The following is a 27829-nucleotide window of genomic DNA, read 5'->3' as shown; positions in this document are numbered from 1 at the left end:
GTTCTGACTGGCTGGGGAAAGGGACGCATCACTGGGCATACTCAGACCATTGTCTGTGGTACAAACAGCAGACCAGAAATAACAATTAGAAAATGTATCATGGAAACCAAAAATATGGGTAAAACTGAATTGTTTTCACTTCTTAATAATGAATTAACCCCACCTTCTTGGGAGGCAGGCTCTCGAGGAAGATCATCAGTAAAATGTAGACACTCCTCACCATGCTCCTCCTGGCCTGAAGACTCTTGTTCTACACTTGACTTCCCTTTCTTCCCTTCCCGTTCTTTCAAGATAATCTATCGAAACACAAAACACAAACACAATATCAATAACAACAGCACTTGGCAGGTTCAAAGATCTCCATTCCTTTTACCAATTTCTATGTAGACAATATAACATCTTTCTCCCATCTCTCCTAAATGATTAACTTCAACTTGAATCATAACCTTCTTGAGGGCTGTTGGCCGTTTCACTTTGGGGATCTCTCTCTCCTTCCCCCTCTTGATACGTGGTGCAGTGGAATCCAGGGTATTATGTGGGGCTGAGTATGGCTGCTGATGACCCTTTAACATGGACGGCATGCTGGTCGAGCCTGAACCGTGGAATGGAGTAGTTGTTCCAACTGGGGAGAATGACAAGTCAGTATACAGGCAGAATGTGAGTATGTGTAAATGTGTGTGCACAGTAGGTTCATTATGTTTGGTTTGTGTTGGGACTGTCAGAGGTTTTGAGTCGACTCAGTGGTCATGCTCAGGCAAGTCAGTGGGGGCAACGAATCAAGCTTAATGAGTCACATTAAGTTAAAGAGAAATTAGGAGTAGGTGTTAGCTTTAGTAAAGTCTGATAATCACTATATTTTTGAACATGTTTTCATAAGGACATTTACAAAAGATACATAAATACCAGATATTAGATTAAAAAAAAACAAAAAAACAAAACAGCAAAACTGCAGAATGGGGCTAAATTTCAAACAAGAAAACTTAAATGAATGAAATAGGACATTTGTTTAAAAACAATACATATTATAGCCTCAGACAGTATTGAGTTAAATCACCAAAGTCTATGCTTAAACTCAATACTGTTATTTACTGCAGGACTTTTGTATTGTAAGATGTGTGTTGAATCCCCCCCACTTGTTCATTTCTGATCAAGTCTATGAATACCTGTAAAGGACAGTGGCTTAGTATTGTTGAGTTGTCTGGCCTTCATAGCCTGCTGATGTTTCTCCAAAGCTGCCAGCATGTCTCCCAGGTCCAGCTCGACAGAGGTTTTACTCTTCTTCCCTGCTGCTTTGGTGAATGCCTCCTGCCGGGGTGAGGAAAGAAAAGACAGAAAAAGATCACACCAAGTGGTGAGGACCAGAGCTGATTTAACAAGGCATAGAAACTATGATAGAAACACATCAACAAGCCATAACATTCAAACTCTTCAGTCTGAACCTAACCTACATGACCAGCAGACATACCTGCAATTTCTTTTGTTCCATGCTGATTTCAGAGTACTCCTGTGCTGTGGCCAAGGCAGCTGCCAGCGCCTTCTTCCTCTGGCTCTTGGCCCTCTTGGGAACAGAGGTGGTAATGGGGATAGGAGTCTGCACAATATTGATAGGGGAGTTTTCTGGTAGGTTATCCAGCTGCGTGTAGAGATAAAAAATAGTATTTAGTAGGGGTGTAAAGATTAACCTATACAAGAATCAGAGTTCAGCTGCATAGATACACAAACACAGATCCAACCCACATTCTGCAAACAATCGTTACGGCTGAAAAAAACAAACAAACAAAAAAAAACAACAAAAAAAAATTCCTCTACTACAAAAAGTGCTCTACTATATCACAGAACGTCCGATGCTTTTAGCCCGTATGTGTGTGTGTGTGTGTGTGTGTGTGTGTGTGTGTGTGTGTGTGTGTGTGTGTATTTGTGCCTCTTTGCTTCTGGCTCGCAACATTTCCCCAATCACATACCGCTTCAAGTGTCCACAACATTTCCACACTAAAAGAAATGTCAGTACCATGTGCACAACACTGCCTGATATTTGCATTGCATATGCAGTATTCAAAACATTCAAAGAAAAACGCTGGGGGCACCACACACTTGGTACTAATTTAAGAAATCGACATGTACACTGAAAAATTACTGAAAGAAGTCGTCAACACTTGACAATAGTAATACTACTTCCAAGCTTCTCCTGGTTTAAGGCAATGTGCTGTTTTATTTGCAAGTAAATCCTGCAAACAGTCAGCGTATGGCACAGAAAACCTTCAAAGACAGTTGTCTTCAGAAAGTGCTTTCCCATACCAGGTTTTTCGGCATTTTAGGTTGAGTGTGTGTCTGGGCTGCAGCAGATTCTGGTTTGGTGCTGCGTTGGACAGTCCCTCCAGTAGCTAGATCTGGGAACTCATCTTCATCCTGACAAACATGTAGAAAACATTTCAGCACTCACTCTGCCAAAAATAAGTCTATAATGACTGCTGCATTGAGGATTCATTACAATGAAATTCACAAAAAAACCTCTCTTACCTCAAAGTAGAGGGGCTCTGGGGTGAGCTCAGTGCCAGCGGTCACTGTTGGCTGTAGTCTTTGTTCTGACTGGTTGGGCGGCAAACGCCCTGTATAGCCACTGTGGAAATCCTGAAAGACAAAGTGGCATGGAGAACTCAGGAGTCAGACAGGTTACCACTGGTATTTGATTTGGTTTATTCCCCTCTGTGTATGTGTGCACATACTGTAGAGTGAGGGACGTAGGAAAAGACACAAGAGCGAACATACGAAAGCTTGCAAGCTCAGTCACGCAGACAGCAGAAGTGGCTGTACGTCACTATTTCGGTTATATCTTCTTCTTCCTCATGACAGTTTCCAAATAGGTTGACTGTGAATGGCTGTTTGGTCTACATTTTAATGTCACCAGAAGTCAATAACAGTATGCTAATTATTCATGCAATTGTAATACTACATATATGGTTTAAATAAGTAGCTCGCAAAACTGTCAGGGTGTTATCAGACAGCAATTACATGACCCTCATTTTAGCCAATTAGGGATCCTAATATTGCACAGCACTTTTTTGTGAACGCACTGCTGAATACCAGAATTGTTTGTCTGACATACAGCAGTCTTTTACTCAGTGTCTGCTCCAGAGGGAACTATTATACCTGTGAGAAGTTTCTCTGTTCAGGATTCTTCCTCTGGTCTGCTCTGTGAAACTGGCTGTTCCTGTCCCCCCAGGACTTTAAGGTAGCCTGAGAGGCTACATTTACCCAGGTACCTGCTAGTGAACAAAACAAAATCATAATCAATTCTCAGGTAAAAGACATCAGTTTACCTGAGAGACATCAGTTAGAGACATCAGTTCAATCATCTAAATTTTCAAACACAAAATAAATACAAAATTCATTCAAACACACGTAGCATCAAACTTACCTGTCATTACACCAGCCTCTACTCCCTGCACAAGACATAACATATCGAAAGAGAGAGAAAACAAGTTGTATTAAGATATCTAGTGCATACTAATTATTCTAATAACACAGTTAGGGCAAAGGTAATTTAAGATTGCTGTGATGTATGTTTAGATATTTGTTAGTTGCTCTTCCTGGTATTTCTGACTTCTACCATTGTTACTACAAAAAACTGCCATGCCATTCTGCAATGCATTTAAATGTTTTTGTGTGATAGACACTTTGAGCCTGCAATTTAATTAAGTTCAGCTACAGTCTGATAACTTGCAAACATAATTTCCTATGTGCAATTACACAATTTAAAAATAAGAAGAAAAGCTTGTAGACCTGATATGTAGCTGTTGCAGAAACAAAATTCTTTCAGTACTTTTGCAAAATGAAAAGGACAATATGTTAATGTTTCTGGGACATTTTCCTCACAAATTCGTCTGCTTAGTTGGTTGTCACTCCCGGGCTGTGAATCAGCTCCACCAAATCAAATGTCAAAACCAAATCATTTCTGACCTTCTATTTTCCTTAACCATCAATAACATGACAGCCTACCTGCCTACCTAGCAATATTTTGAAATTACATTTATGGCATTAAGCTTGGAGAAGGCAAAGCACTACCTGACAGGCTAAATTTCTGAAAGATTATTACTTAAGAACTTTCAACTCCCTGACTTGCTATCTGCATAGCTATCTTTATTGTATGCAAGTTTTCAATGAGTTTCAAACCTCTTCCTCATCAGCACTACCAATTTGCCGATTATGGGTTAAAACAAATTCTACAGTTGACTTTAAGTCTGTTTGGTCTGGAGCTGATGGTAAGTAGACAACTTACAGTGGGTGCTGCTGTATTCTCTGCTGTCCGTTGTGTTACCCCTGTTGCCTGGTTGTGTTTGGGGCTACAGTAGCCACTGTCACTGTCTATATCTGCCTCACTGGCACCCTGCTCATTGTAGATTTCACCCGGATGGGACGCCCTTCTTCTCTTTGTTCGGTTCTTCCAAAGCAAGGGACTTGCCCGCTCAGCAGCACTCCGCCCCGACACCTCACCTGGGAAATCTGAGGACAAAGTAGAAGAAATTTAGAGCTATAAATAAACTTGTTAGAAAGTGTTACAAATTGGAATAAAACTGCTACCATCATCAACATATAAATGTTAGAAAATTGAACTATAAATACTGTAGTAGAATCATTGGAGACTAGTTGAACACAAACGTGGACCAACTTTACTTTGAGTTAACTTTATGACATTGTTCATCTGACCCAAAACCACAGACTCATTAGCTTTCTGAACAGAGACATCATTGGTGACATCATGTTAACCTCTCCAACTGGAAACTCTGCATTCTAGTTCTTTCAGAAGTTAAACACAAGCATCATCAACATCAACCTGTAAGACCAGAAGCTGTTACTGGCATTGTGTCCTGTGTCTTCACTGATAGAAAAGATTCTTGTATGCAGGCAAAGCAGCTTACTTTAATAAAGTCTGGAATGTTTTGAGCATCAGCTTCCTTTCAGCTACAGGAATGAAAACATCACTGATGTTGGCCATAAACTCAGCTAGAAATTGAAACTCAGGATTTTCCCACTGCTAATAACAGGTTTCTATTTTTTTTTATTGTTTAAAAAAACCTCTGTACGACTTGAATATCTCTAATTATTCTTACCGGTCTGCTGTGCTGCATCCACAAGCATAACTGTCTTGGTCCTCCCATCAGGTCCCAAGGTGCACACCTCCTTTTGCACAGCTACACTTCTGGTTGGAGGCCGGCGACCCCTTGGAGGCTGGCACACACCCAACTGTTGCTGTAGGAAAAGAAAAAAGGGCTTACTCACTTAACAGATTGACAATGAGGAGGGACATTTTTAGTGACACAAATAACATATGACGACTTCTGTACCTTTGGGATACCATTAGGTCGGATCATGCCTCTCCCCCGCTGACTGGCCATTCCATATGCTGGACCCAGAGGCAGCGGCCTTTCAGTGACATCTGCTGAGACAGGGTTGACCACTCCAGCTTGCACTGGACCTGCATAGGTGCCAGGGAAGGGCTGGTAGAAGCCCATCACAGGTGGGCATGGAGCAGGCATAATCTGGTAATACGCGTAGTCATTGGAGACAGGAGGTTGGGGTGAAGACAAGATTGGGTAGGCCAGGTATGAACCACCAGGGCTGGGGTTAGGCTGCTGCCAGCGCAGCTCCCCTCCATTATACATAGGATGTTGCCTGTGAAGCAGTAGAGAAGTAACATGTTAAATATAAGGAGTATATTCTACTCTTTCAACTTAGAAGACCAAAATCAAATATTTTATCTCTGCTAATGGTTTTGAATACTTTACTAGCAATTCTGGATTTCAATTTTCAATTAAAATTTTACATCTATTTGGGTGAAATGTTTCATGTGTACTGCACTTTGAAAATGCTGGCTGGTGGAAAACATTTCGCCAAACTTTAAACTTTGTGAAGTGTCTTTGAGTACCATGAAAAGTGCTCTATAAATAAAATACATCATCATTATTATTATTATTATTATAATATAACAGAAATACACTCCTTTCCAAACGGTTATTATACAAAATACTACACAACACCCAAACACACAAAATATAATATGAAACCATAAAAAGGAAGGCTGTGACGCAGGTTATATTGTCTTAATACTAAGCAATTTAGCTGTCAAATATTATTTTAATGTATAGGTGCAGTATAGGTAATGTAATGTACTTTAGGCTAAGTGTGCACTGTGCACCTGTGTTATGTGGGAAAGTAAACGATTGAAATTAGATAGATAGATAGATAGATAGATAGATGTACACACACACATACACACACACACAATCTGTATAGGCAGATACTAGAAGACACTCACACAGTCCGTTAAGAGAAACATGATTGTGACATCCTGAATTAATCATAACTTTTTTTTAACTTTTGTTTTAGTTTCTCAGTTTTTATTTTCTCTAAACATGCAGCAATGACGAGGAGACTGATTAAAATGTGTTCCACAAAATAAGATTAAAGCCCCTTTAGCAAGAGAGAGGTGATGCCTGTGTATACATCTGTGATGCAGCAGTGATGTGCATGAGGGTTGCTTTGTTGGGGCGCTTGTAAGTGGTATGCAGAAATGTTGATAAGGATCCAGATGACATTTTCACAGCCAGCCTACTATAGCGAGCATTTCCTTGCATTCAAATAGTGGGGAAGGAAACAAAGGAACGGATGTGTGCAGGATACAGCAGATCACTTTGGACAAAGAAAGAGCCACTGGAAACATAGATTGTAGTTCCATGTAAACTCTAACTCTGGGGAGGTTTCCGTTCATAATTAAGCAGTCTTAAACTACAGAGCATCTAATGGTCTTAACTCAATACACTGTTTACAGGATCTGATTGTGATCTCTTTCGTGAAGCATAACATTAAGGGACACGGTGTTCTCTTCTTCTTCTTATAGTAAACAGTGCAATAAATGAGTTATTCTGAAAATAGAAAGAGTAGATTGTTCTTGGGCGGTTCACAATGGGACACCCAACTTCCCACAATGCCAATGGCAAAATCCATAATTATCATAAGCCAGAACCACTGGTGCTATTAGCTCAGAGTTAAATGGAGATAAAACGACGCTTTTAGAGAGTTTCACCCATTCCCAAATCTCTCCCCACTGTGACAAAGTAACAGTACCTGTTAGGTTGGTTCTCCTGGACAAAAGGGTAGCAGGTGATAAGGTAGCTGGGAATAGGAGTAGTTTCCACCCCTCCACCTCCACCGCCTCCCCCTATACCTCCACCGCCTCCTCCTCCTCCACCTGCTTCTCCAGAAAGACTCATGCTGACTAGGGATCCTTCGAGACCTTTCTTCTGTGGGATAAACGGTTCCACTTCGGCTGAAAGCTTCACATCCTGCACAAAGACAAATGGAAAGCGGTTAATGTTACACTGTGAGCAACAGCAGCCAATTAATGACTACACGATGCATTTGAGTGAGAAAATTATATTTATCAAGCCCACTGTTTGACTTCTCTGTATCTACAAGGTACAACAGATCATCTTATTTTATTTTGCCACCCCACACCTATCAATGGCATAGACATTAGAGTACTGAATGTCTGACACAGACAGACAGAGAGAGAGTGAGAGTGATGCATAGTCTACCAGCAGACTGAACAACCTCTGATTTGTTAAGCCGTAATCACAGCTGAGCACTACATTTCCTCATGTTCCAGTTGGTTTACAGTCTTGAGTGTGTGTAGCGATCAATACAAAAGGTATGAGGCCTTAACATGAGGACATAAAATCTTTCTGAGTTAAATGATGATGTAACACACAACGTCCAGAGGATCTAACGTCTCAAAAAACGTCTGCAGCCATTTTTGACAGACAATTTCTTATGTGACAAAGACATTTGCAGCTGGATAAACAGAGGTGAATAATATAAACAATGACCAGTTTCTTGTTAATATGGTCTACAATGAGGTGAGTGTCTGTATTCTTGGAACACTCATTTTATTCCTGCAAAACACTTCTTGAACAGAATGACAGGTAACCAGAAAACGTATTAATCCAAAGCACCACCACACAGCCAACAGTGAGGCTGTAGGATACAGCAGGCCACATAAAGGCCTAAGATTAGAGGTCTGGGGCTGTGGAAGGCAGGCTTGGGATTGAAAGACTGCAGTACTTCTAAGCTCAATCAGCCAACTCAGACAATTGTTCTGCAGAAAACTATAGATGCAGCCTCAAATTTGTATGGTATGCTTTATCATGACACTAACTAGCACGCCTGTGTATCTCCTCAATAAATTAAAAGCAAAAAAAAATTTGAATAAGAAAACTTGTCAAATGTACAGTTGTGTACTATATGTAAAAACCAGAAACAGAGCAATGTTTTTCACACACTGTACTTCACTTAAAACCTACACAGATAGATAAGATTGGAAATTTGACTTGGGCTCTACAAAGCTATGCCCTTATTTTAAAGTTTAACAGCAACACCATAACGTGTTTGTTACCGTCAGAATAAATGCATTAACTTTGATTTTAGACTCCTTACATGCTTGTCAGATGAAGTAAACCATTAGGAAATCTTCCTGAAAACGAGTAACAAACGCTGTGGAAAAAAAATACATTTTCTCTTCTTTAAACTGGTTTTACTTACCATGTAAAAGTGTTATTGCTATCATTCAATAAAACTTTAAAAAGTGAAGTACATGAAATGACCAATTTGTGGCAAGATGGCAAAAGAAAATGTCCTGTCCTTCACGGTCTTTTTCCTTTGCCCTCTAGGAGCATCTTTCATGCCTCTGGGTGCTCCTCATTTGACATTAAAATAGCAAAATTCCTCAAAACTGGCCTACTGTACATCTCTGAACTCTCTCTTTAACCAAATCACACACACATGCTATGTGATTTCCTTTTGAAAACTAATGTAATATTTTTCTCACTTCCATTCACTGAACCTCTGCTGTAACTATTTGGAGCCTCACTGGGGAGGCTCACCTCCAAGTTTGAAAACCTCTGGTCTAACCCAAGGTGGCAGCTCTATCCAAGAGGTCCCATTAAAATAACCTGCTATGTTGCAAAGGATGAGGAGAGGTGACAGGGTTCAGAGTACAAAGACACCCCTCACTTCTCTCAAACAGTGGTTGGGATGCATGAATAGGGTATCAGTGCAGCCAGTGGATGTTACACAGACAGAGCTATTGTCTCCCACTGATACTGGCTGTGGGTGGTTCTCTCACTTTTCCTTAGGTAATCTATAGATCCCATCCTATCTAAACATGCTCATGGTGAATAGAGTCTGTTATGCCAATTCAATAAAGTCCAAACTACAGCTGTAAAGAAAGATTTTTTTACAACCCCCAAAGGGAGTAATAGCAGCCTCCATGTCCAGGCTGATAATGGGTTTAGGACTACAGTGGTTGGTCTGATTGTGTACGATGGTAGCATAGCAGATAGGGTGTAGTTATAGGATTAAGTTTGAGAGGATAAAGTAAGGACAGTAGTACAGGATAAGCTAATTATAAAGCAAGCTATTGCATGGAGGCCTCATGTGCACTGGTGGTGAATCTTGAATTCTGAACAATCCCAATTATTCATTTAAAAAATGGAAATAAAATTATAAAGCTGGTCAGAGAATCTATCTTCTTGATTGAACCATTTATGTCTTTGTGTATCTGTGTGTTGGGGTGAGTGAGAATAGCTGTGATTGTGAAAAAGGCAATGAGGTCAGAACCAGATGTGCATTCATTGGGGATGACAGATCTCGCAGTGATAAGCCTGGGGGCTACTGATCTCACAAGCCTCTGTTTGTGTAAGCATTTATTCCCACACCAGTTGCTTTCAAACACTAGTATCTGTTTCTGTACTGAAAGCAGGGTGAGCGGTGTAGAAAGTAGACCATATGCATTAAAGCTTTTAAGAAGTTTCACATTTATGAAGACAAAACTGATAAAAATCACAACACTGGATTACACATTTTCAGGTCAGTCAGCCACGAAATCTGAACACCATCGTTCAATGTGCCATCTTACAGGTTAATCTGAGGAAATGGCAAAACGCCTTGGCTCACTAAACGCAACTGCAACCAAACTTTGTGCAACAGCGTCAGAGGAATGCCATAAATGCTGAAGAACCAGAAGTTCCCCTTGTGACTGTCCACGAAACCTCCCTGCCTCTCCTGACAATAACAACACTCGCATTCACACATTCCTACCTGACTGAAACCGTGTTGTCAAGTCCACCTTTCCAAATTGTGACAAAAAAAATGTATTACTGTAACAAGGTATCTGTGGCCCCGATCAAAATGACAATCACCGTCAAATGACATATTTAGCGTTGGCTAGCTAGCCGAGCTAATCGCTTAACAACACAGACTGTCTTCATGTGATTATCACATAGATGTCATGGAAATAAATCTAGGTAATTTTGTAAAATGACCACAAACACATGCACTGCGACAGAAGACAAGAAATGCATTACGCGTTGTCTTTTATAATGAGCTGCGGTTACCGTTAGCTGTTTTCATGTTAGCTTACTAGCCAAATGGGATCAGTGTTTGACTGTCGTACCATACTAACATACTATCATGTTGTTGGTACGGCTAATCACCCAAACAAATAATTTAAGTCACTGCCAAGTAACGCTGCTATTTGTAATTATAATAACGGAACAGCTGCTTTTTTGAATAACGTTAACATTCAAATTGTGGGCCTCGGCTGAATAAACTAACGCAATGTCCCTTCTTCCACAGGCTAAAGCTTTAGCAAGACCCAAACAAAAAAACATTTATTTTAAAATGAACTGTACCTTATTGTCACTAACGTCCATGTCAGTCACCAACGCCGCTTCAGTCAGTCATTGAGCACACTGCGGACGTCAGGATGTGGACCTTTTTAATTTCTTCATTGTAAATAATAATCACTAAAGGCTTAGACTCACACCCAGTTCCTACTAACCGCTAACTATACCCCCACCGCTATCTGCTGCTGCGTCAGCTAACAAGTCTCTCCGCAGACTAGCTTGCTGCGAGTGAGCTAAACTGCTGTCAGTGTGGAAATGTGAGTCACCTGGGACGGAACCCGACGAGGCCCAGAAAGGCTTTTACTTACTGGAGTAAAAAAGCAGTACGTCATGGCTACATACAAATATTTTCAAGGACTTAATTAAAACAAAGAAAGCTTTCTCTTTGTCTCATTTATGCAAGTTCAAATCAAAACAGAGATACGATTTCTTTATGTCTCATTTATGACAAAAACATTTTATTCAACGTTGGAACTAGTCACAGGCAGCGGATTCCTTTTAGTGCTGAGAGAAATCTGTTTATTACCAACAGGCAACAGTATACATTAAAATACTGTGTACAAGTTTTCATATACATTTGGACTTCTTTTTTTTTTTTTTAAACAACTGAAGCATTTGTGTTGCACATGGAAGGATCTGCCAATCAGGAACATGAAAAACAAAAATAAGTGTCGGTGATTTCCTCTCATCACGACAGAACAACACACTTTGAACACCTTCTTGGGGTTCCTCAAGTCTTCTTGAAATTGGTGGCATTCTCAAAATCTGTGCTGTGTATCTTGTCTCAGAGGATATACTTGAAGAAGCATAATTTATGGATGTATTAAAACATGCCATTCTCCTTGTCTCTTGATTTTACATGCCATCATGTGAGCTTGCTAACAATGGCTTGGTTGAGAGTGTTCAGCTGATTTGTCCATTTGTCTAAAGCTGTGTAACGAGCCCCTCCTCTCTTCTGGTAGTCCAGTTCTAGTAGCTGGTTGACTTGGTCAATTCGGCCGTGGATTGTGCTGATAAAAGGAATAAGTGAGTAAGTCACACATGTTGCAATATAAGAATAAGTAACATCTACAAAATTACAAGTCAGTGCATAAAAGCCAGTTCAATTTCTCCACATAAATTAGTCAAACTCTTAAAGTTAAGCTTTAAACTGTATCTGATCTGGATGCTAATTGTACTTTGGGATAATGCAGTAAAGAGAATAAAATATGTGGCATCACTTCTTGAGAATGCATTGTAGTTAAAATCTCAAATGATCTTGAGGATGCTATCCTTTTTTAAAATAACCAATAATCCCTTTAATGTTTCAGAGCATGATGTGAGCAATAAAGACAAGATAAACAATATAAAAGTTATACAGTGTTGACTTTATCGGAATAATCACTTTTACTTCCTACTAAGTCATTTACGTCAGAGAACCGGTACAGCTGGAATGTGAAGCCATAAATAGCAGATAGCTATTACAGCATGACTATCAATTAAGTACAAGATGTATGTTACTGAAACTGACCATTCATCCTGCCTGACTCTCTTAAGAGTTTGCTGTCAGGGCCCCGAGGCTCTGGAACAGCCTGCCCAAGGAAATCAGGTCAGCTGAGTCAGTGAACTCTTTTAAGTCCCTTCTTAAAACATACTTTTATAGGAGAGCCTTTCCCGATCTTATTTGACTTTTATTTTATTCTATTTTACTAATTTTATATTTATCTTAAATGTGTATTTTAGTCTTTTCTTTTCTTTATCTTGTATTGTTTTTTGGGTATTATTGTCTTTACACTTGTTAAAGCACTTTGTAACTTGTTTTTGAAAAGTGCTCTACAAATAAAAATAAAGATTATTAAGGGCCAAAGGATGCAAACTATGAGGAAGTACAACTATTTACAGGAAGGGAGCTATTTTGTTTCTTCCACTTCTCAGCACAGGTGTGAAGGAGAAACTTACTTATCCAAGATGCACTGCACCAGCAAACTCTCCACATCACACACATCAATGTTCAGCTCCTGAAACACAAGAGAAACAAGACTCATCCTCACATTTGTAAAGAAGTATGTCAAGTAGTATGATTTAACATTAAAGGATGCACAGAATTCAACACACCGCAGATCCCTTCATAAATATTATGTCTGAAGTGTTGCAAAAGACCCGTGGAGAAATTCTATCATGCAAGTATGTAATCTATAAAGTAAATAAATGCAGCAAATGGGTTGAAAAAACATTATCAGACACCACGTGTACATAAGCGTTAGTGTCAGAAAATACCATTATTTCTTCCTCGTAATAATCATGCCCTTTTAGCTCCTCTTCTTTTGTTAAACTCATTTTAAGTAAGATACACCTTCAACTATGCTTTGTGAACCTGTATACTTGAAAAATGATAGTGATAAAGAAAAACATGAGTGTTGGAAAAAAAATATAATTTATAGGAATGCTATTATTAAAAAAAAAAAAAGAGAGAGAAAAATTATTAAATGAAAAACTCCAGAGGTTAAATCTGAAATGTATATAAATGTTTTGTTCTTTGTGGATTTCATCATCATGTATGATATATGTTAAGGCTGAAACTGTATTTCATATGCTAATTAAGGTGATGTCTACTCTCAAAGTGCTAGCTCTTTACAGCCAGACCAAAGTCTGCAAATCAGTTGTTGCTTTGACACGTCTGCAAAATGTGATTCTCTTTGTTAACTATGCTTTTTTCTTGATTGATTGGCTTTAAAAACAAATCAATTAAAATGGAAATAATCCATTTAAAATGATCCACACAAAGTCACAATGCCATCAGTAAAAATAATTATCTTATAATAAAGAGAGAATGTGATTAAAGAAGGACAACAGATAAAGTCACTGTACCAGTTGTATTTTGATCACATGGACTCACCTTAGAAATGAATGGGATGTGTATTCTCGTGTATGGTTTGATGAGTTTGATAAGTACTTGAGTTCTAATGTTCCGCAGGAGCTCTGCAACACAACATCACACGATCAGTTAAACTTAAAAATGTTTCATATCACACATATCATGCATGAATTCATGTTCACACTCACCCTCTATGTGCTCTCTAATGAAGGGGTCGTCCATTATGTTACTGTGATTTGTTTTCAAGATTTTCTCAAATTCAGTGATGTCATTGTTCTGGTAGGCGCTGGAAGGAAAAACAGTGAAGTGTAGTTATAACATATACATTGTGTCCTTGTGACCCACACAAAAACTCCCATCCTGATAGCTGTCAAACACATTCCAGTCCATTAGACATCTTGTAAACACTATTCTTATTACAGTTTTGGGTGTGCAATCTTAGTTTGTTTGTGCAATATAGATTTTAAATATATGCATGGAACCTGAGCAATGTCATAACATGCCTGTTATTTATGTAAACAGGAGGACAAAAGAGAGCAAACAAAGAAGCAAAAGATAACAAAAAGATTTGGGAAGACAATAGTCATGTTCCATTCTTTATACTAAGACTGTGAAATATACACTAATGTTGACACTGTTTTGGCAACTGGTATAAATTATATTAAAACTATTAATGTTGTAAATGTATAATTTTGTACTAAGAGGAAATGAAACGAGGCTTCCGTTGAAATATGAGAACATACTGCACACACACTGCAAAAACTAAAATCTAAGTAAGATTAATTATCTTAATTGAAGGCAAAATATACTTGTTTTTTGTTTGACAAGACATTTCTTCTTACCAGGTGGCTTTTATTTTAGAGAATTTCATTTGTTTTAAGTTTTTTTTCTTACCTTAAGTAGCATGTGAAATGTTCTTGTTCTGTTCTGATAATTCTGCTTATTTTAAGTAATATTTCCCCCATTTTAATGCTTTTTGTTTGTTTGTATTTGAGAGCTATGTTTTTGCAGTGCAACATACTGTATACAAATGGGAGATGGTGATTGAGAAGCTGAAATACTGACCAAAGGCCATACAGTAAAGGAATCTGGGTCCAAGGAATAGCTACCCATTCAAAGTATTATGGGAATAGTTTTCATTAATAGCACTCGGGGTCCATTTTTATAGTTTGGGCCATCAACAATAACATTATCCTCACCGTGTCAAGTGCACCATGCCCAGTATGTCGAGGGCATGCTGGCACACACCAAGGGTGCACTTGAGTAAAATGTGAGATTCTGGAGGGTTCATTATCGCAAAGAATAGGTGACGTGTTAGAGACTGGTGACAATCACAGTCAATCACATCTCTCTTTTCTTTCTTTTTTTTTTTTAAATGTTGTTCTCTCCTCACACTGACATACTGATGTTTAGTCATGGGATGAGTGGCTTTGCGTCTTCGTCATAAGCGGAGATAACGTGGGTGCATGGGGGCAGCTGACCCAGGGCCCAGGCTAGGTAGGGGTCCCGCTCCGTGGGCCATTAATGTGTGTCAGTTATTTGTAGACACGACCGCACCACAGTCTAAACAGGCACTTCACTCCTGGTTTCAATAGTAAATTACCAACAAAAAACACTATATTCTAAGCAGACACGTTTAAAAAAAAACATAATTCATGAAGTAAATTTTGTATTTCAAACAAATAGGAGACTTAATAGCTAATTTTTACAAAACTCCCTTCACCTCCATGCATTATGGGAATTCTGTGGGGTAGACTTACGCTGCTGTATATCACCCCAGACTCACACAGGCGGTGTGTGCGCCACGGTTTAGTTCCATCCTCAACTTCCATTTGAAGCCTACAGCCTGCCCCACGTTATTGACTTGTTCTTAATATGTCCTTTTTGTGCTTCTACTACCTTCTTCACAGCTCTCTGTGACCCACTTTCATTACGATCTGCAGATCCCACAGGGATCATTTCAAAATAAGAGCGTTTTGCCTGCCTGATTTTGCTCACGTTTAGATTTTGTTGATTTAGTGATTAGTGCTTGCTTTTTGACCTTCTTACATGATTAAGTAGGCTACGTAGTTAAATTGCTTCTTTTTTGTCTGTTTTAACTGTATTGTTGATGTATATGATTGGGGGTCTGCACAGGGTATTTTATTTTGGCTGCGTATTCTATCCAGAGAGGAGTGGAAATACACTTCTGGTGTGAGCACAAGCATTGACTAGAGTGGCTGCGATCAGCTAGACAGATGGACGCAGGTGGGCCCCATGATGAAGCTCTGCCCCCACTGTGCTGACAGTCTAGCTCTGCCCCCGGTCTTCATGATTAAAAGAGCCCGTAGCGACTCTGACAGACACCTAACCTTACAACAGAGTGCATGGGACAACCATAGAATGATCAGACAGATTACCAAAGTTAAACCATATTATAGAAGCCTACTATTTGAAAATAAAAAGTGAATCACAAAGTCTTTACATAAATGACCCGTTCTAAACATTTAGGTGCATTTCCTTTCCTTCTCACTTACAACAAGTTAGACAGTTGGGTTTAACCACTGTCAATTCCTAAGTGGTCTCACTATTCTTGTTGTTTGTCCATTTGTGCTCCTTAATAAAGCTGTGGCTGTCAAAATGTTACAGATTTCAGAATAAAATGAGTGAGTAAAATGTAGATAGAAACAATAACCAACATTACAATAGCCTTTTGGGCCTTGTTGCATTAATTGACTTTTGCTCTAAACAAAGGACAATATTTTTCATAACACATTAATGCACACTTACCTTACTAAGTTTGTCATTGCTAGGATCTCCGGGTCATTTTTGTATGGTTTGGCCTTTGGAAAAAATTGGAAAGTTAAGTTAATGTCGACTGATTAAGCACAAAAAATACTTTCAGTAAATAATTCTGATTAGGAACTTTTTTAGCTGTGCTGTATCAAAAATTCAACTGCAAACTGCACAAACATATGTGACAACCACTAGTTCTCTTATAGTTACACAAAGCAAAAATTCCAAACATTAACATTTACTTTTATACCTCTTGAGAGTCAAAAGGGTTTATTCCTGACTTCATCAGCATGTTGGCTAGGACCAGGTACTTCAGGCATGTTGTCCTTCTTGGGCTTCCAGACTCATCATAGTTTTTAAAGGCCTCAAAGAAGTCTGTGTGAGCTTTCTCAAACTCACCCTCTCTCAAATGCATCTTCCCACCACACTCTGGTCAGGAGCAAACACACATAAGTCATTCAGCAAACAGCTATGACAGTACATATTGTAACAGTCACACTTAACACAAAGTTAAACAACTGTTCTATGAATGAAAGATATGTACACCATCATACCTCTGATAACTCCCATTATGAGCGGGTGAGGAATGGCAGACTTAATATGAAGTGACTGCTCATACAGGGCTTTCAATTTTTTGTTGTTTTTTTGTGCTGTGTACATCTGGATCTCCAGAGCATAGATCTCCAACAGCTGTGTGCCTTTCTTCAGGTCATCCTCTCCATCATCTGTCTGTAGTTGATTTAGAAATAAAACAACCACCTATTAAATCATAAATACCACTGCATATGTGCACACACACACACACACACACACACACACACACACACACACACACACACACACACACACACACACACACACACACACACACACACACACACACACACACACACACACACACACACACACACACACACACACACACACACCATCTCATTAGATAACCTGTTCAACTGCTTGCTCACACAATAACCTAATCAGCCAATCACATGGCAGCAACTCAATCGATTTAGGCATGTAGACATGGTCATGTCAATCTGCTTAAGTTCAAACCGAGCATCAGAATCTAATCTAAGTGACATTTGAACGTGGCATGGTTGTTGGCGCCAGACGGGCTGGTTTGAGTTTTTCAGGAAGTGCTGATCTACTGTGATTTTCAGTATAGCAGGTATTGGTCATCTTATAAAAGGTGCTATAGCCTATGTATTTTATATAGCGCTATAGTGATGATGCGCAAAGCAACACTGCTTGACACAACATACCGAGGGGATTACATGAAGCCACCAAAGTGCCCCAAAAACAACTGTTAGCAGAGAGGGGGCCAGCAGCAGCAGCAGCAACATAAGCAACCCAACTCTATGGCAATGGTCAGAGGAGAACGGCCAGGTAGGCACAAGTTGATAGATATAACCAGTCATTACAACTGAGGTATGCAGAAGGCTGAACGTACAACAAGTCAAAGACCACACCGGGTTAGCACAGAACTGTAAACTGGGGCTACAAAAGGCACAAGCTCACTGAAATTGGACAATAGAAGATTGGAATAATGTTGCCTGGCCTGTAAAGTCTCGATTTCTGCTGCGACATTCAGATGGTAGGTCAGAATTTTGTGTAAACACTGTGAAAGCATGGATCCAACCTGCCTTCGTATCAATAGTTTAGGCTGCTGGTGGTGGTGTAATGGTGTGGGGGATACTTTCTTGCCACACTTGGGGTCCCTTAGTACCAACTGAGCATCGTTTAAACGCCACAGCCTACCTGAGTTTTTAATTGTTGACCATGTCCATCCCTTTATGACCACAGTGTACCTGTCTTCTAATAGCTACCTCCAGCAGGATAATGCACCATGTCACAAAGCTCAAATCATCTCAAACTGTTTTTTTGAACATGACAATGAGTTCACTGTACTCCAACGGCCTCCACAGTCACCAGATCTCAATCCAATAGAGCACCTTAGGCATGTGGTGGAACGGGAGATACGCATCATGGATGCGCAGCTGACAAATCTGCAGCATTTGCATGATACTATGATGTCAATATGGACCAACATCTCAGGAATGTTTCCAGTATCTTGGTGAATCTCTGTCATTAAGAATTAAGGCAGTTCTAAAGACAAAAGTGTGTCCAACCCGCTACTAACAAGGCGTTCGTAATTAAGAGAAAAGTATGTTTTCAGTAGCAAAGTGGCAACATTTTTGAGAAGAGTTATTTGGTCTCATATACTGACACTCTTAACTGCTTATATTAGATTTGAATGACCAATTAACGAACGCGTTGAGTGGCTACATTATATGAGATATTGTATCAAACCAAGGAAACTTATTATTGGATATACAGTCAAAAAAGGGATAGAAATTTTATTTACCTGACATGACTGGTGAAGTTGCCTAAGGATCTTTTGCAGTTTCCCATACTCTTCCCTTTCCAAGTACAGCTTGCCCAACTACAGGGAGGAACAAAAACAGAGTACACTTGAATACCTGTTGTACTAGGAAATGATGATGTAAGAATACCTGGGATCAGTGAAGAACCTTTGTATACCTTTGTATTAGTTTTAAACCACAGTCTGTCGTTTTTTGCATCTTTCAAAGCATCCAAGGTGGTTTCGTAGAACTCCTGTAGCAAGTCCATCTAGTAACACAGAAAACCCATTTCAGAAAGACAGATTTAAAACACCCGGTACTAATCCAAGGACACAACATATGTAACTTCCAGCTAGATTTGCATCTGTGATATTGTCTATCCATACCTGTTTGGAGGTAGAGATATAGTCCAGAATGGAGTTGATGGACTTCTCTGAGTAGTTCCTGGTGACTGCACTTCTGATGTATGTAAGGAGCTGCTTATACCTGTTCATCATCTCTGGGAAGTTGGTCTACAGAATAGAAACACACAGAAAACCCCTCCTCAAGAATTCATGTCTGATGGGATAGACATAAACAAATGTGGTATATGTTACAGAGCATACCAGCTTGAAGTTGATTTTGATCATCTGTTTCAGTGCTTTGAATCCCCATTCTCCTTTCTCTCCTTCTAGTTCCAATACCTGAAAATACAATAAACAAGAGAAGTCAGTCCATGTTGTAACTTACTTTTAAATAACTGAGATAAGGACAGAACTACAAAGAACAGATCATTTTATGGAGCACCACTCCACCTTCTGGAAACTGCTGAGTGCTGCTTTGGGATCATCCTCCTTCAAGGCTTTGGAGTTGTAGTACTGGTTCTCCAGGTCCACGTTTGGCTCTGAATTACTGTCCTCTGAGTATTCCTTAAGTGTAAGCACATAAGCGTGTCAACGTTCAGTTAAACATGAGTACGTTTGCTAACAAAACATATCAGAAACTCTTAGCTAGCTAAGACAAAGGTAAGGATAGCAGATTGCCACTAACCATAATTCTGCAAACATGAACCTTCAGCTAACGTTACGTTAGCCAACGCCATGGGTTGCTAACGTTAACTAGCCGGTTGGTTTGCTTACATGCCTCTCAGCTGAACGCATATACCCTCAGTTTGCTAAGCTTATCCAGCATGGTTTTTGTTTATTAATATTAGTCAACTGCATAGTAGCTAAAACCAACTATCGTTAGCCAGCTACGAAGCTAACGTTAGTCATCCGCAGTCAGATTGATATTAGCCAACAAGCTAACTAAACAGCTAACATTAGCTAGCCCGTACTGTCGGAACTTCACTGTTGTTAGCGCTCAGCGAACAAACTGTTACAATTTAAGCACAAGCTAAGTCATTTCAGTTGTAAATACCAGGTCATAATCCTCTTCGTCGTCGCACATGAAATCGTCTTCCATGTCAGACATGTTGATGGTCTTCCTTGGTTTTTTTTCAGGGACAGACAGTAGCCGGGCCTGTGCTGTGTTTTGCAGCAATGGTGAGGTGGTGTGTCAGGGTGGCAGCAAGCAACAGCCCGATCCCGTCTATAGATGGGGCTATTGGATCGCCTCAGATACATGAACAGCGTTACTCTGTATAGCCTAAAGGTTTGACCAGCTGCAGTCCTCTGGATGATGTAGCGGAACATGTATGTAGTTAGATGGATGTACTGTAACATTAGAATAAGTAATAGTCTGGTAAGTACTTTTACTCAAGTACAATTTTGAGGTACAGTTTGCACTTTACTTTATTTCCATTTGATGCAGCTTTATAGTCTACTCCACTACATTTCAGGAAGAACTTCTGTCCCTTTTACTCCAGTATATTAATCTGACATCTTAATTTAGTTCTAGTTAATTTCCAGATTCAGAATATACATGTAAGATATTAAAAAATATGTTTTGTAAACATATGTTTATAAAATATTATGCTGTGTTTCAGATTAAACTCCACATGCATCTGCAAAATCCAATGATATCATATATGAACACTGACATAGGCCGTTCTGCTTTATAATACGAACCTTACTTTTAATAATACATTTTGCTGAAAACATTTATCTTGTTTGATTTTTGGATTGCTTTTGAAAGCAGGACTTTTTCTTGCAACAGAGTATTTTTACATTGTGTTATGGCTACTTTTACTTAGGTAAAGAATGTGAATATTTGAATACACGCCAATACTCACAATACAGCTCTGCTATAGAAGCAGTTATGTGTGTTAAGAGTATTTTTTCTTGAGTAGCTTAATAGGTTGAATATACATATATTAGGTTACATATACATATACTGACTTTAGCCTGTATCAACTGCCACAAATACTGTTGGAAGATCACAAACAGTGACTAAGCACAAGTAACCACACATAAAAACACACAACAACAACCACTGCCACCACACACACAATGTACCCCAAGTTTAACGGGTTCATCTATTGTGAATTAATTTACAGTAAATACTGTTGGGCAATGTAATCTATCACTAATCATATTTTGATTATATACTTTGCACAAAAAAATCTTAATCCATAAAGTAACCAGTGGCTATACCTGTCAAATAAATAAACACAAGTACATTATTTCCTCTGAAACATAGTATAAGTATAAAGTAGCATACATTGTAAAGGCATAACTACTTTAAAGTTGTACTTATAGACAGCACTTGAGTAAATGTACTCTTTTTCACCACTGCAAATACCCCGTGAACTCCAGTTGTGCGTATCAGATTTCAGTCAGCCCTATGAATCAGGTTCATGTCAAATGGATTTCGTGACTGTTCTTTCAACAGACTTGGCTGCCCTCAGAGAGACCACTGGCAGCATCACATCCCACTCTGCCTCACTCAGGGGGTCATTCCACATTGAACCATGTGAAAGATTTCATTACTGAAGAAGTTACGTTCCTGTTCCGAAAATGTACGCAATCAGCTTGTGTGTCATCAAGTTATGTGTCATAAGTTTATTTTAAAAAATGGATGAGTGTAGGTGAATAACTCAAGTCCATCATCCTGTGCAGTCAGTTTGGCCATAATATTTACAATATCCAGACATGAATCACCAACCCTAATACTAGAGGGAAGAACACATTCACAGACTGAGTTATGTGACTTTAAAAGAATAAAAATTTCCAGAGTAATATTACTTTCCTCAGTCGTATTATCTCTCATGTGTGCACTGATTGAAACCAAAATATAGTAATTGCTCTGCATCAACACTGGGCTGGTTACCCAGGTGTGGGCACACACTGTAGTGAAAGGATAAAATATGTGTACACCCAATTGTTGCATGCATGAGATACATCATTCTAGCATTTCATTAATTGCACTTGGTTTGCATCAACACAAATACTTATGAATGAGCAGCATTTCTCTGCTGAAATCAACAACACCAGAAAAGCTGTAGATCTGAGACAAAACACACATGGGTGCTAATACACCTTGATTTGTCATCACATCGCCCACACAACCTCCACAAATTATATGGCATTAGGCTTCTTCACATACCTGAAACACACTGTTATTGCCACAGGCTTATCTGTTAACACATTTACAATCTCAAAAGAGTGCATTTCCCGGCTGTGGTGGGAAGATGCTGCAGTATCTGAAGGGCAAAGGAGGACCCTCCCAGCCTGAGCTTAATACAACTCAATCTGAGGCACCAACATAGTGCCAAAGACTTTTATTTATCTGACTAAGTCAGGGGGGTGGTGTGATAAACACAAGTTCATCATGCTTAACCTTGTCATGTAAATCTACTAACCTTATTTAGAGATCCAAAAGTGTGGTCTTAAGCCTTGTAAATTCCCTCGGTGTCAATGTATACACTGGGTTTTATAAGCCGTTTAATTTTTGGTTGCCAAAAACCGTTTTATGCCCAACCTAATAACCTTAATACAGTTAATATAATCTAATTTCTGACAGTTCCTTAAACATGAGACAAGAGTCTTTAATATATCTCCAGCATGGCATCTGGCAGCCAAAGACTGTGTACCTCTCTCAGCTGGCTGCTTGCTTGTATACACAAATGCACAAATGGCTCTCACCACTAAAGTGCTCACACAAGGGTGCTAACACATTGTACTGCTGCCAACTCCCTTGTACTGTAGATCATTAGTTATTCATGCACGCACAGTCACACGCAAAGATATTCATATAATGTATACAGTATGTGTATTTATATATATGGTCTAATGCACATACCTGCTTAATCATTGTGCCTCTGCATGCACATACTGTTAAACGCCCTAAGAGCCTGCAGTTGCCAACATTGTACAACCTACCCTGAGGTCATCATAGCTTCTCTCAATTCAACTCAACTCTCAACTTGTGCAAGATGCGTGACTAGCCAGTTTGTTTTGTCTCTTTTTTATTTTTTTGTTGCTGTTTTCATTTTTACAAGGTATGTAGAAGCGTGTCTCAATTTTATGGAACAACTTCCATCAAGTGGGGCTCTTATAACAGATGAAATCCAACTTCCAAGAGCTGAACCAGCCACTGAAGCCAAGTCCACACGCACCCTCACTGCATCACACGCTAGCATACTGTGGTATGTGTGTGGCATGTGCTTTGAGTGATGTATATGGGCTGAACTTTTAGGATGTTGAGGTATCTGGAGAGTTTGTGTGTATTATGAATGTGTGGAGGTTATAAAAATACAGTCCAGACAACACTCCATTCTAATGTGGGTAGGCTACAAGACACTGTATTCCGGACAATCCAGTACCCACCGCAGACGTACTAGGCTTGGATGGGCAATTTTAGACAAAACTGAGCTTGACAGGACTGATCTGGGCTAAATTCATCTGGGCCACTGCATGGTGGTTTGGGTTTAGGACTCAGCCTTACCAGACTGCTGGACTATTTCTTGGTCAGGACCAGTAACTGTGACAGAAAGACTCTCGGAAGTTACTGCAAGTTTCTTATTATGTTAAACTGCTCCTTTAAGGATGACATCCAACACTCATTAAAAATTATAACAAATGTGAAGACAGACATAACTGTGGTAAAATTCCTTAAACATTTGGAATTGCAGAGCAATTCTCCCTACACAATTATAGAGTTAATGATATTATAGCTTTGATTTTTTGAGTGCAAGTGGTAAGAGTTTATTGTTGTTTCATAACTGCGAACATCTCACAAAGACCAGTCAGCCAAAGCTTTCCCTCCAGTACAGAGCATCAGAATATCCCACCCACACTCGCTGATGTTACTTCCCCCGACAATGGGATAGCAGACTTTGAGCAGCCTGTTTTTATTATTCTCTTTTGCAGATAAAAATAAAAAACATATGTGGTACAAAACAAGTCCAGCTTTTAGGTCAGGTCCAGGATGCAGAGTGCAGGATGGGACTGTGAAATACCCATTGTCTCTCCTGCCCTCACCTTTTTCCCCATGTGAGGGAATCTTTTGATTCATGTCCTCTCCCTCTCTCCTGGTGCACCCATTCCCGTGAGTTTGGTTTAGAGCATCAATCCAGGAGACAGGGTATATTTAGATGCCCTTACATATTTCAGATGCCAAGGCTGAGGCTTTGGGATTGGTGGTTTCCAACTTGATATTCATGCAATGCAACAAGACCACAATCAGTAACAGTCTGACAGAAGATGTGTGACCCTTTAAATGTTTTCATTAACATGAGACAGTGTCAAATCGTTTGGCAGACCGGATGCTGGTTTATACAGAGTGAGTCCATAGTGGTGAACTCACCTCCTGTTGTCACGGTGCTGACCTGTCAGAGGAAGCAGAGTGATTTATGCTCTTAGCTGACAGCCAAGCTCAGAGGAGCCACAGCTGTGAAAGTGCTTGTCAGAAGTTGAATAATAAAACCTCCTGTTCTCATCCTCTACTCCAGTTGAAAGTCTTGCATGTGTCTTTAGCTCCCAAATACTGTAAATATTTATCAAATCCCATTCCTATTACTGGAAGTTCACAGCATGCCTATTATTGGTGGATTATTTTCTTCTTCAGGTTGTCTTTCTTCTTGATGCAAATTTAACCTTGTAGTTTGATTTTCTGTCTGTTATTTGTCATGCCTTTCTGGTTTGCAGCTGTCATGCTTTATTGTGCCATCTGCCCTAACTGTGACTCACTGGAAAAGAAGATGACAACAGACTTGGGAAGATTGCCATAAATACTGTTGGTGCAGTAACTGCATGGAGTTCTTTGTTGTGGGGAAAACTACAATTAGCTATGAAAAAAACTACAACATTACTCTTACAAGCTTAACTATACTGTCTGTAGACAGATTCTAGGAGCTGTTTCTTCCCTGTGCAATGAAGCTTTAGAATGAAAATTATGTAGTTGTAACTTTCAGTATATCCTCTCTGTGTGGTTTCCCAGGAGCATTGGCACTGACGGATAGTTATTCAAATCTTGACAATATTTTTTATAATAATAATTTTTTTAGATATGTTTTGACAAGGATTTTCTTTTTGAAGAAGAGCCAAAGCTCCCAGTTGCATGCAGTAACATTGCAATAACACATATATTATAGTGACTGGATGTACACTGTATATATGGTAGAGAGCCTGTGTGTCTGTCCTATGTCAATCCAGCAGGCTCTTATTTCTGAGTCTAAAGTCTTTGAGCATCCCCCAGATCAAATAAAAGCCCTCACATTCATCCATTAAGATCAACTTTGTTTATTCCTCTACCAGTATGTCGCCCTTATTTCGTGAGCTAAGGGCTGGAGGTCTACTACCAGCGAGGCATGTGAGATTATCCAGTCAGTCCCAAGTAGTAACATTCCATTGCATGGAACCAGGCTTGCTGAGTGATTACTTTGATGTACCTTATCTGTCTCTGAGTGCCATCAATGTTAAATGGCAACAAATTACAGTTCCAGGAAAGGCAAAGGGCATTTAAGTGGGAGATCTTGATCATAGTGTGGATTGATGGCTATTCAGCGGCTCTAGCTGTGCTTATGTTTGAGACAGCAAGTGTCCATGCATGTGTCTGACTGACTATTGGTGCACACATGTTAGTTGGTGCATGTAAGTTGTGCCTGGCCCTGTTGCACAACCTCCCCAGAGACGGGTGAGCCACACTGTGATCTTCCATTTCCCACACTTGATGAAATCGCTGCTCAAGATAAGGAGCTGACACGGAGGTGACACGCATAGATGTTGACACTGGCCACTGCTTAAGAAAATATGAACTCACAGAAATTAGTCCAATTGTCACAGATCACTGTAAACAGAGACATTTAATAAGACGCATGATCAAGCCCACATCAAAACCACATTTGTGTCCACTGCACAGGCAGTGCATGCATAGGCTACCACAGATGATGATGTGGTTAACAACACTTGTCCAAATCCAATGACAAGGACAAATACCAGTTCAGTATGTTTCTTTTTTTGTGGTTCAGTATGAGTCAGGTACTGCTGAACCTGAGATAAGGCTGAAGAACGGAGAAAAGCCAAGGGAATGGCACAAGTTGGAACAAGACCGGAGCTGAAGCCGGGGCCAGCAAGTGGAGCTCATGTTTAGGATACTAGGGCCAGCAGTGCATCAGATGACACTTTGCGTGCAGACATTTTTATGAACTCAAACAAAGTTGCCACAATGTTTTATATTTATGAGAAAGATTCGTGCTATAATAAAACAAATGTTATTACACATATCACAATCTCTTACTGATGTAGATGAGGCATATGGCTCAGGTTTAGCCATGACCACAGTAAAGGCTGGCATACTGCCAATACTTCCATGTGATTGTCCACTCTTACGCTTGTAAAGAAGAAACAGGCAAACACTTTCCCCCTAGAGTAAACTCATGGGCTTAATGCATAACATACAACACAATACATTAAATTGATATGATTCACAGTGTTGTCCACATGTAATCTGACGTTATGTTGAAGTCTACTAACCACATAGTTACACAGAAGCAACAGGCTATAGTGTAGTGTGCATATGTTTTCAAAATACGGTGGAAATGAATACATGTAACCAAACCTGTGAGGTTCCAGCCAAAGAAAGAAAAATATATTGTGTCTTGCGTGATTACATTTTTGGGGGGGCTGTCATGACCCATAGAAAGAAGGGTTGAGAACCTCAGCAGAGTAACTAAAGAAATCCAGAGTTTTACAATCTGTAAAGAGTTAGGAGGCGGCGGAGAAGAGGGTTTACAAATGGTTCTGGGCACATTTCCCACAAAGGCGGGAATTCCATCCCGCTACACCAATCTGGAGATGTTTACCCACAAAATGTGAAAGCATGATGCAGTGTCTATGTATCAGTGTCAGGATGTGTGTGCGTGAGTGTGTGTGTGTGGTCAAAGGAGACCCTTGGCTCTCGTGACTCTGGCTGGGGATAGGAGCAGGGGGTGGGGAAGATACTATCAGGCCCTGATTTTTGTGGTTATGATGACATCCAGATAATAGCAGACACATACACAAGCATCTCTTCTGCTCTGAGCCCGCCACCACTGGCCTTTCACTCACACACACACACACACATATACAAACACAGACACACACACCAGGGCCTGAAAATTACAGCTTAGCATGCAAGCATTGAGCAGATGGGTTGCCTAATGACTGTTGTGTACAGTGCAGAGGGAGTGTGCTGCTTTCCCATTACACGTTCCCCTTACAACTCACTAGACCCCAAAGCGCAGGTCTGGCTTTCATTTACTTTATGTCTTAACTGGCACTTGCATGACATATGCAAGTGCAGGTGGTCAGACTATGAAAAAAAAAAGAATGAAAACATATTGGAGACTGCTCTGCACGTGCTTTTTGTAGGAGGGACAGAATCATCACTTGTCAAATGTGATGTGAAGTTTTTTATGGCATTCAATCACTTGATTAAGTAAAATCATCTACTTGCTCCCTTTGTTTTTATATCTGTGTGTTCTCTAATGCATCCTAACGTGATGAAAGTCTATTATTGTCAAATTGTCTACAAACAACAATCCATTTAGAAGAGGAGGCTTTAAATGACATCAGTGTGTTAGCGTGAGAGTCAGAGGTAGACTGCTGAGGATCTGTCATGACTGCTGTCCTGGGATGATTACTTTACGATGATCTCATTTAATGATCTAATATTTTAAAATATATTGCTCTACTCTC

The 27829-nt window shown here is 39.7% G+C and overlaps 2 protein-coding genes and 1 long non-coding RNA gene across 5 annotated transcripts in view; 1 reads left to right on the top strand and 2 right to left on the bottom strand.

Moving 5' to 3' along the window:
• secisbp2l (SECIS binding protein 2-like) overlaps positions 1–11000 on the bottom strand; it is a 19436-nt gene extending 8436 nt beyond the window's left edge. Inside the window, exons 1-13 of one of the 2 annotated variants that reach the window (XM_046032635.1) lie at positions 10746–11000; positions 7123–7340; positions 5343–5670; positions 5109–5247; positions 4277–4500; positions 3416–3440; positions 3148–3263; positions 2518–2628; positions 2296–2406; positions 1466–1633; positions 1164–1305; positions 447–622; positions 164–296 (exon numbers count right to left, since the gene is read on the bottom strand). In XM_046032635.1, coding sequence (XP_045888591.1) covers positions 164–296; positions 447–622; positions 1164–1305; positions 1466–1633; positions 2296–2406; positions 2518–2628; positions 3148–3263; positions 3416–3440; positions 4277–4500; positions 5109–5247; positions 5343–5670; positions 7123–7340; positions 10746–10766 — 1912 coding nt within the window. In that variant the 5' untranslated portion in view covers positions 10767–11000. The remainder of the gene's footprint in view (positions 1–163; positions 297–446; positions 623–1163; positions 1306–1465; positions 1634–2295; positions 2407–2517; positions 2629–3147; positions 3264–3415; positions 3441–4276; positions 4501–5108; positions 5248–5342; positions 5671–7122; positions 7341–10745) is intronic. The other variant, XM_046032636.1, reaches the window with a different exon arrangement.
• A 169-nt stretch (positions 11001–11169) lies between these two features.
• Positions 11170–20305, bottom strand: cops2 (COP9 signalosome subunit 2). Of its 2 annotated transcripts, none has more exons than XM_046032463.1 (13): positions 20130–20305; positions 19526–19639; positions 19337–19414; positions 19118–19243; positions 18910–18999; positions 18734–18811; positions 16923–17127; positions 16619–16797; positions 16363–16415; positions 13782–13879; positions 13615–13697; positions 12678–12736; positions 11170–11749 (listed from the first exon to the last, which is right to left on the bottom strand). In XM_046032463.1, exons 1-13 carry the CDS (start codon positions 20181–20183, stop codon positions 11605–11607), a joined length of 1362 nt encoding a protein of 453 aa, XP_045888419.1. In that variant the 5' UTR covers positions 20184–20305; the 3' UTR covers positions 11170–11604. The 2 variants fall into 2 exon arrangements, with proteins under 2 accessions (XP_045888419.1, XP_045888420.1); XM_046032464.1 differs by having other exon boundaries at positions 16923–17097; positions 20130–20302.
• On the top strand, positions 20135–21894 carry LOC123958815. Its single transcript, XR_006822164.1, has 2 exons — positions 20135–20404; positions 21543–21894. It is a non-coding gene; the product is annotated as an uncharacterized LOC123958815 (long non-coding RNA).
• Positions 21895–27829: the final 5935 nt, after the last annotated feature.

This window comes from Micropterus dolomieu, linkage group LG20 (genome assembly GCF_021292245.1).
Source record: "Micropterus dolomieu isolate WLL.071019.BEF.003 ecotype Adirondacks linkage group LG20, ASM2129224v1, whole genome shotgun sequence".
Lineage (NCBI taxonomy): Eukaryota > Metazoa > Chordata > Actinopteri > Centrarchiformes > Centrarchidae > Micropterus > Micropterus dolomieu.
Note: the sequence above shows the minus strand (reverse complement) of the source record. Positions and strands in the feature narration are given on the sequence as shown.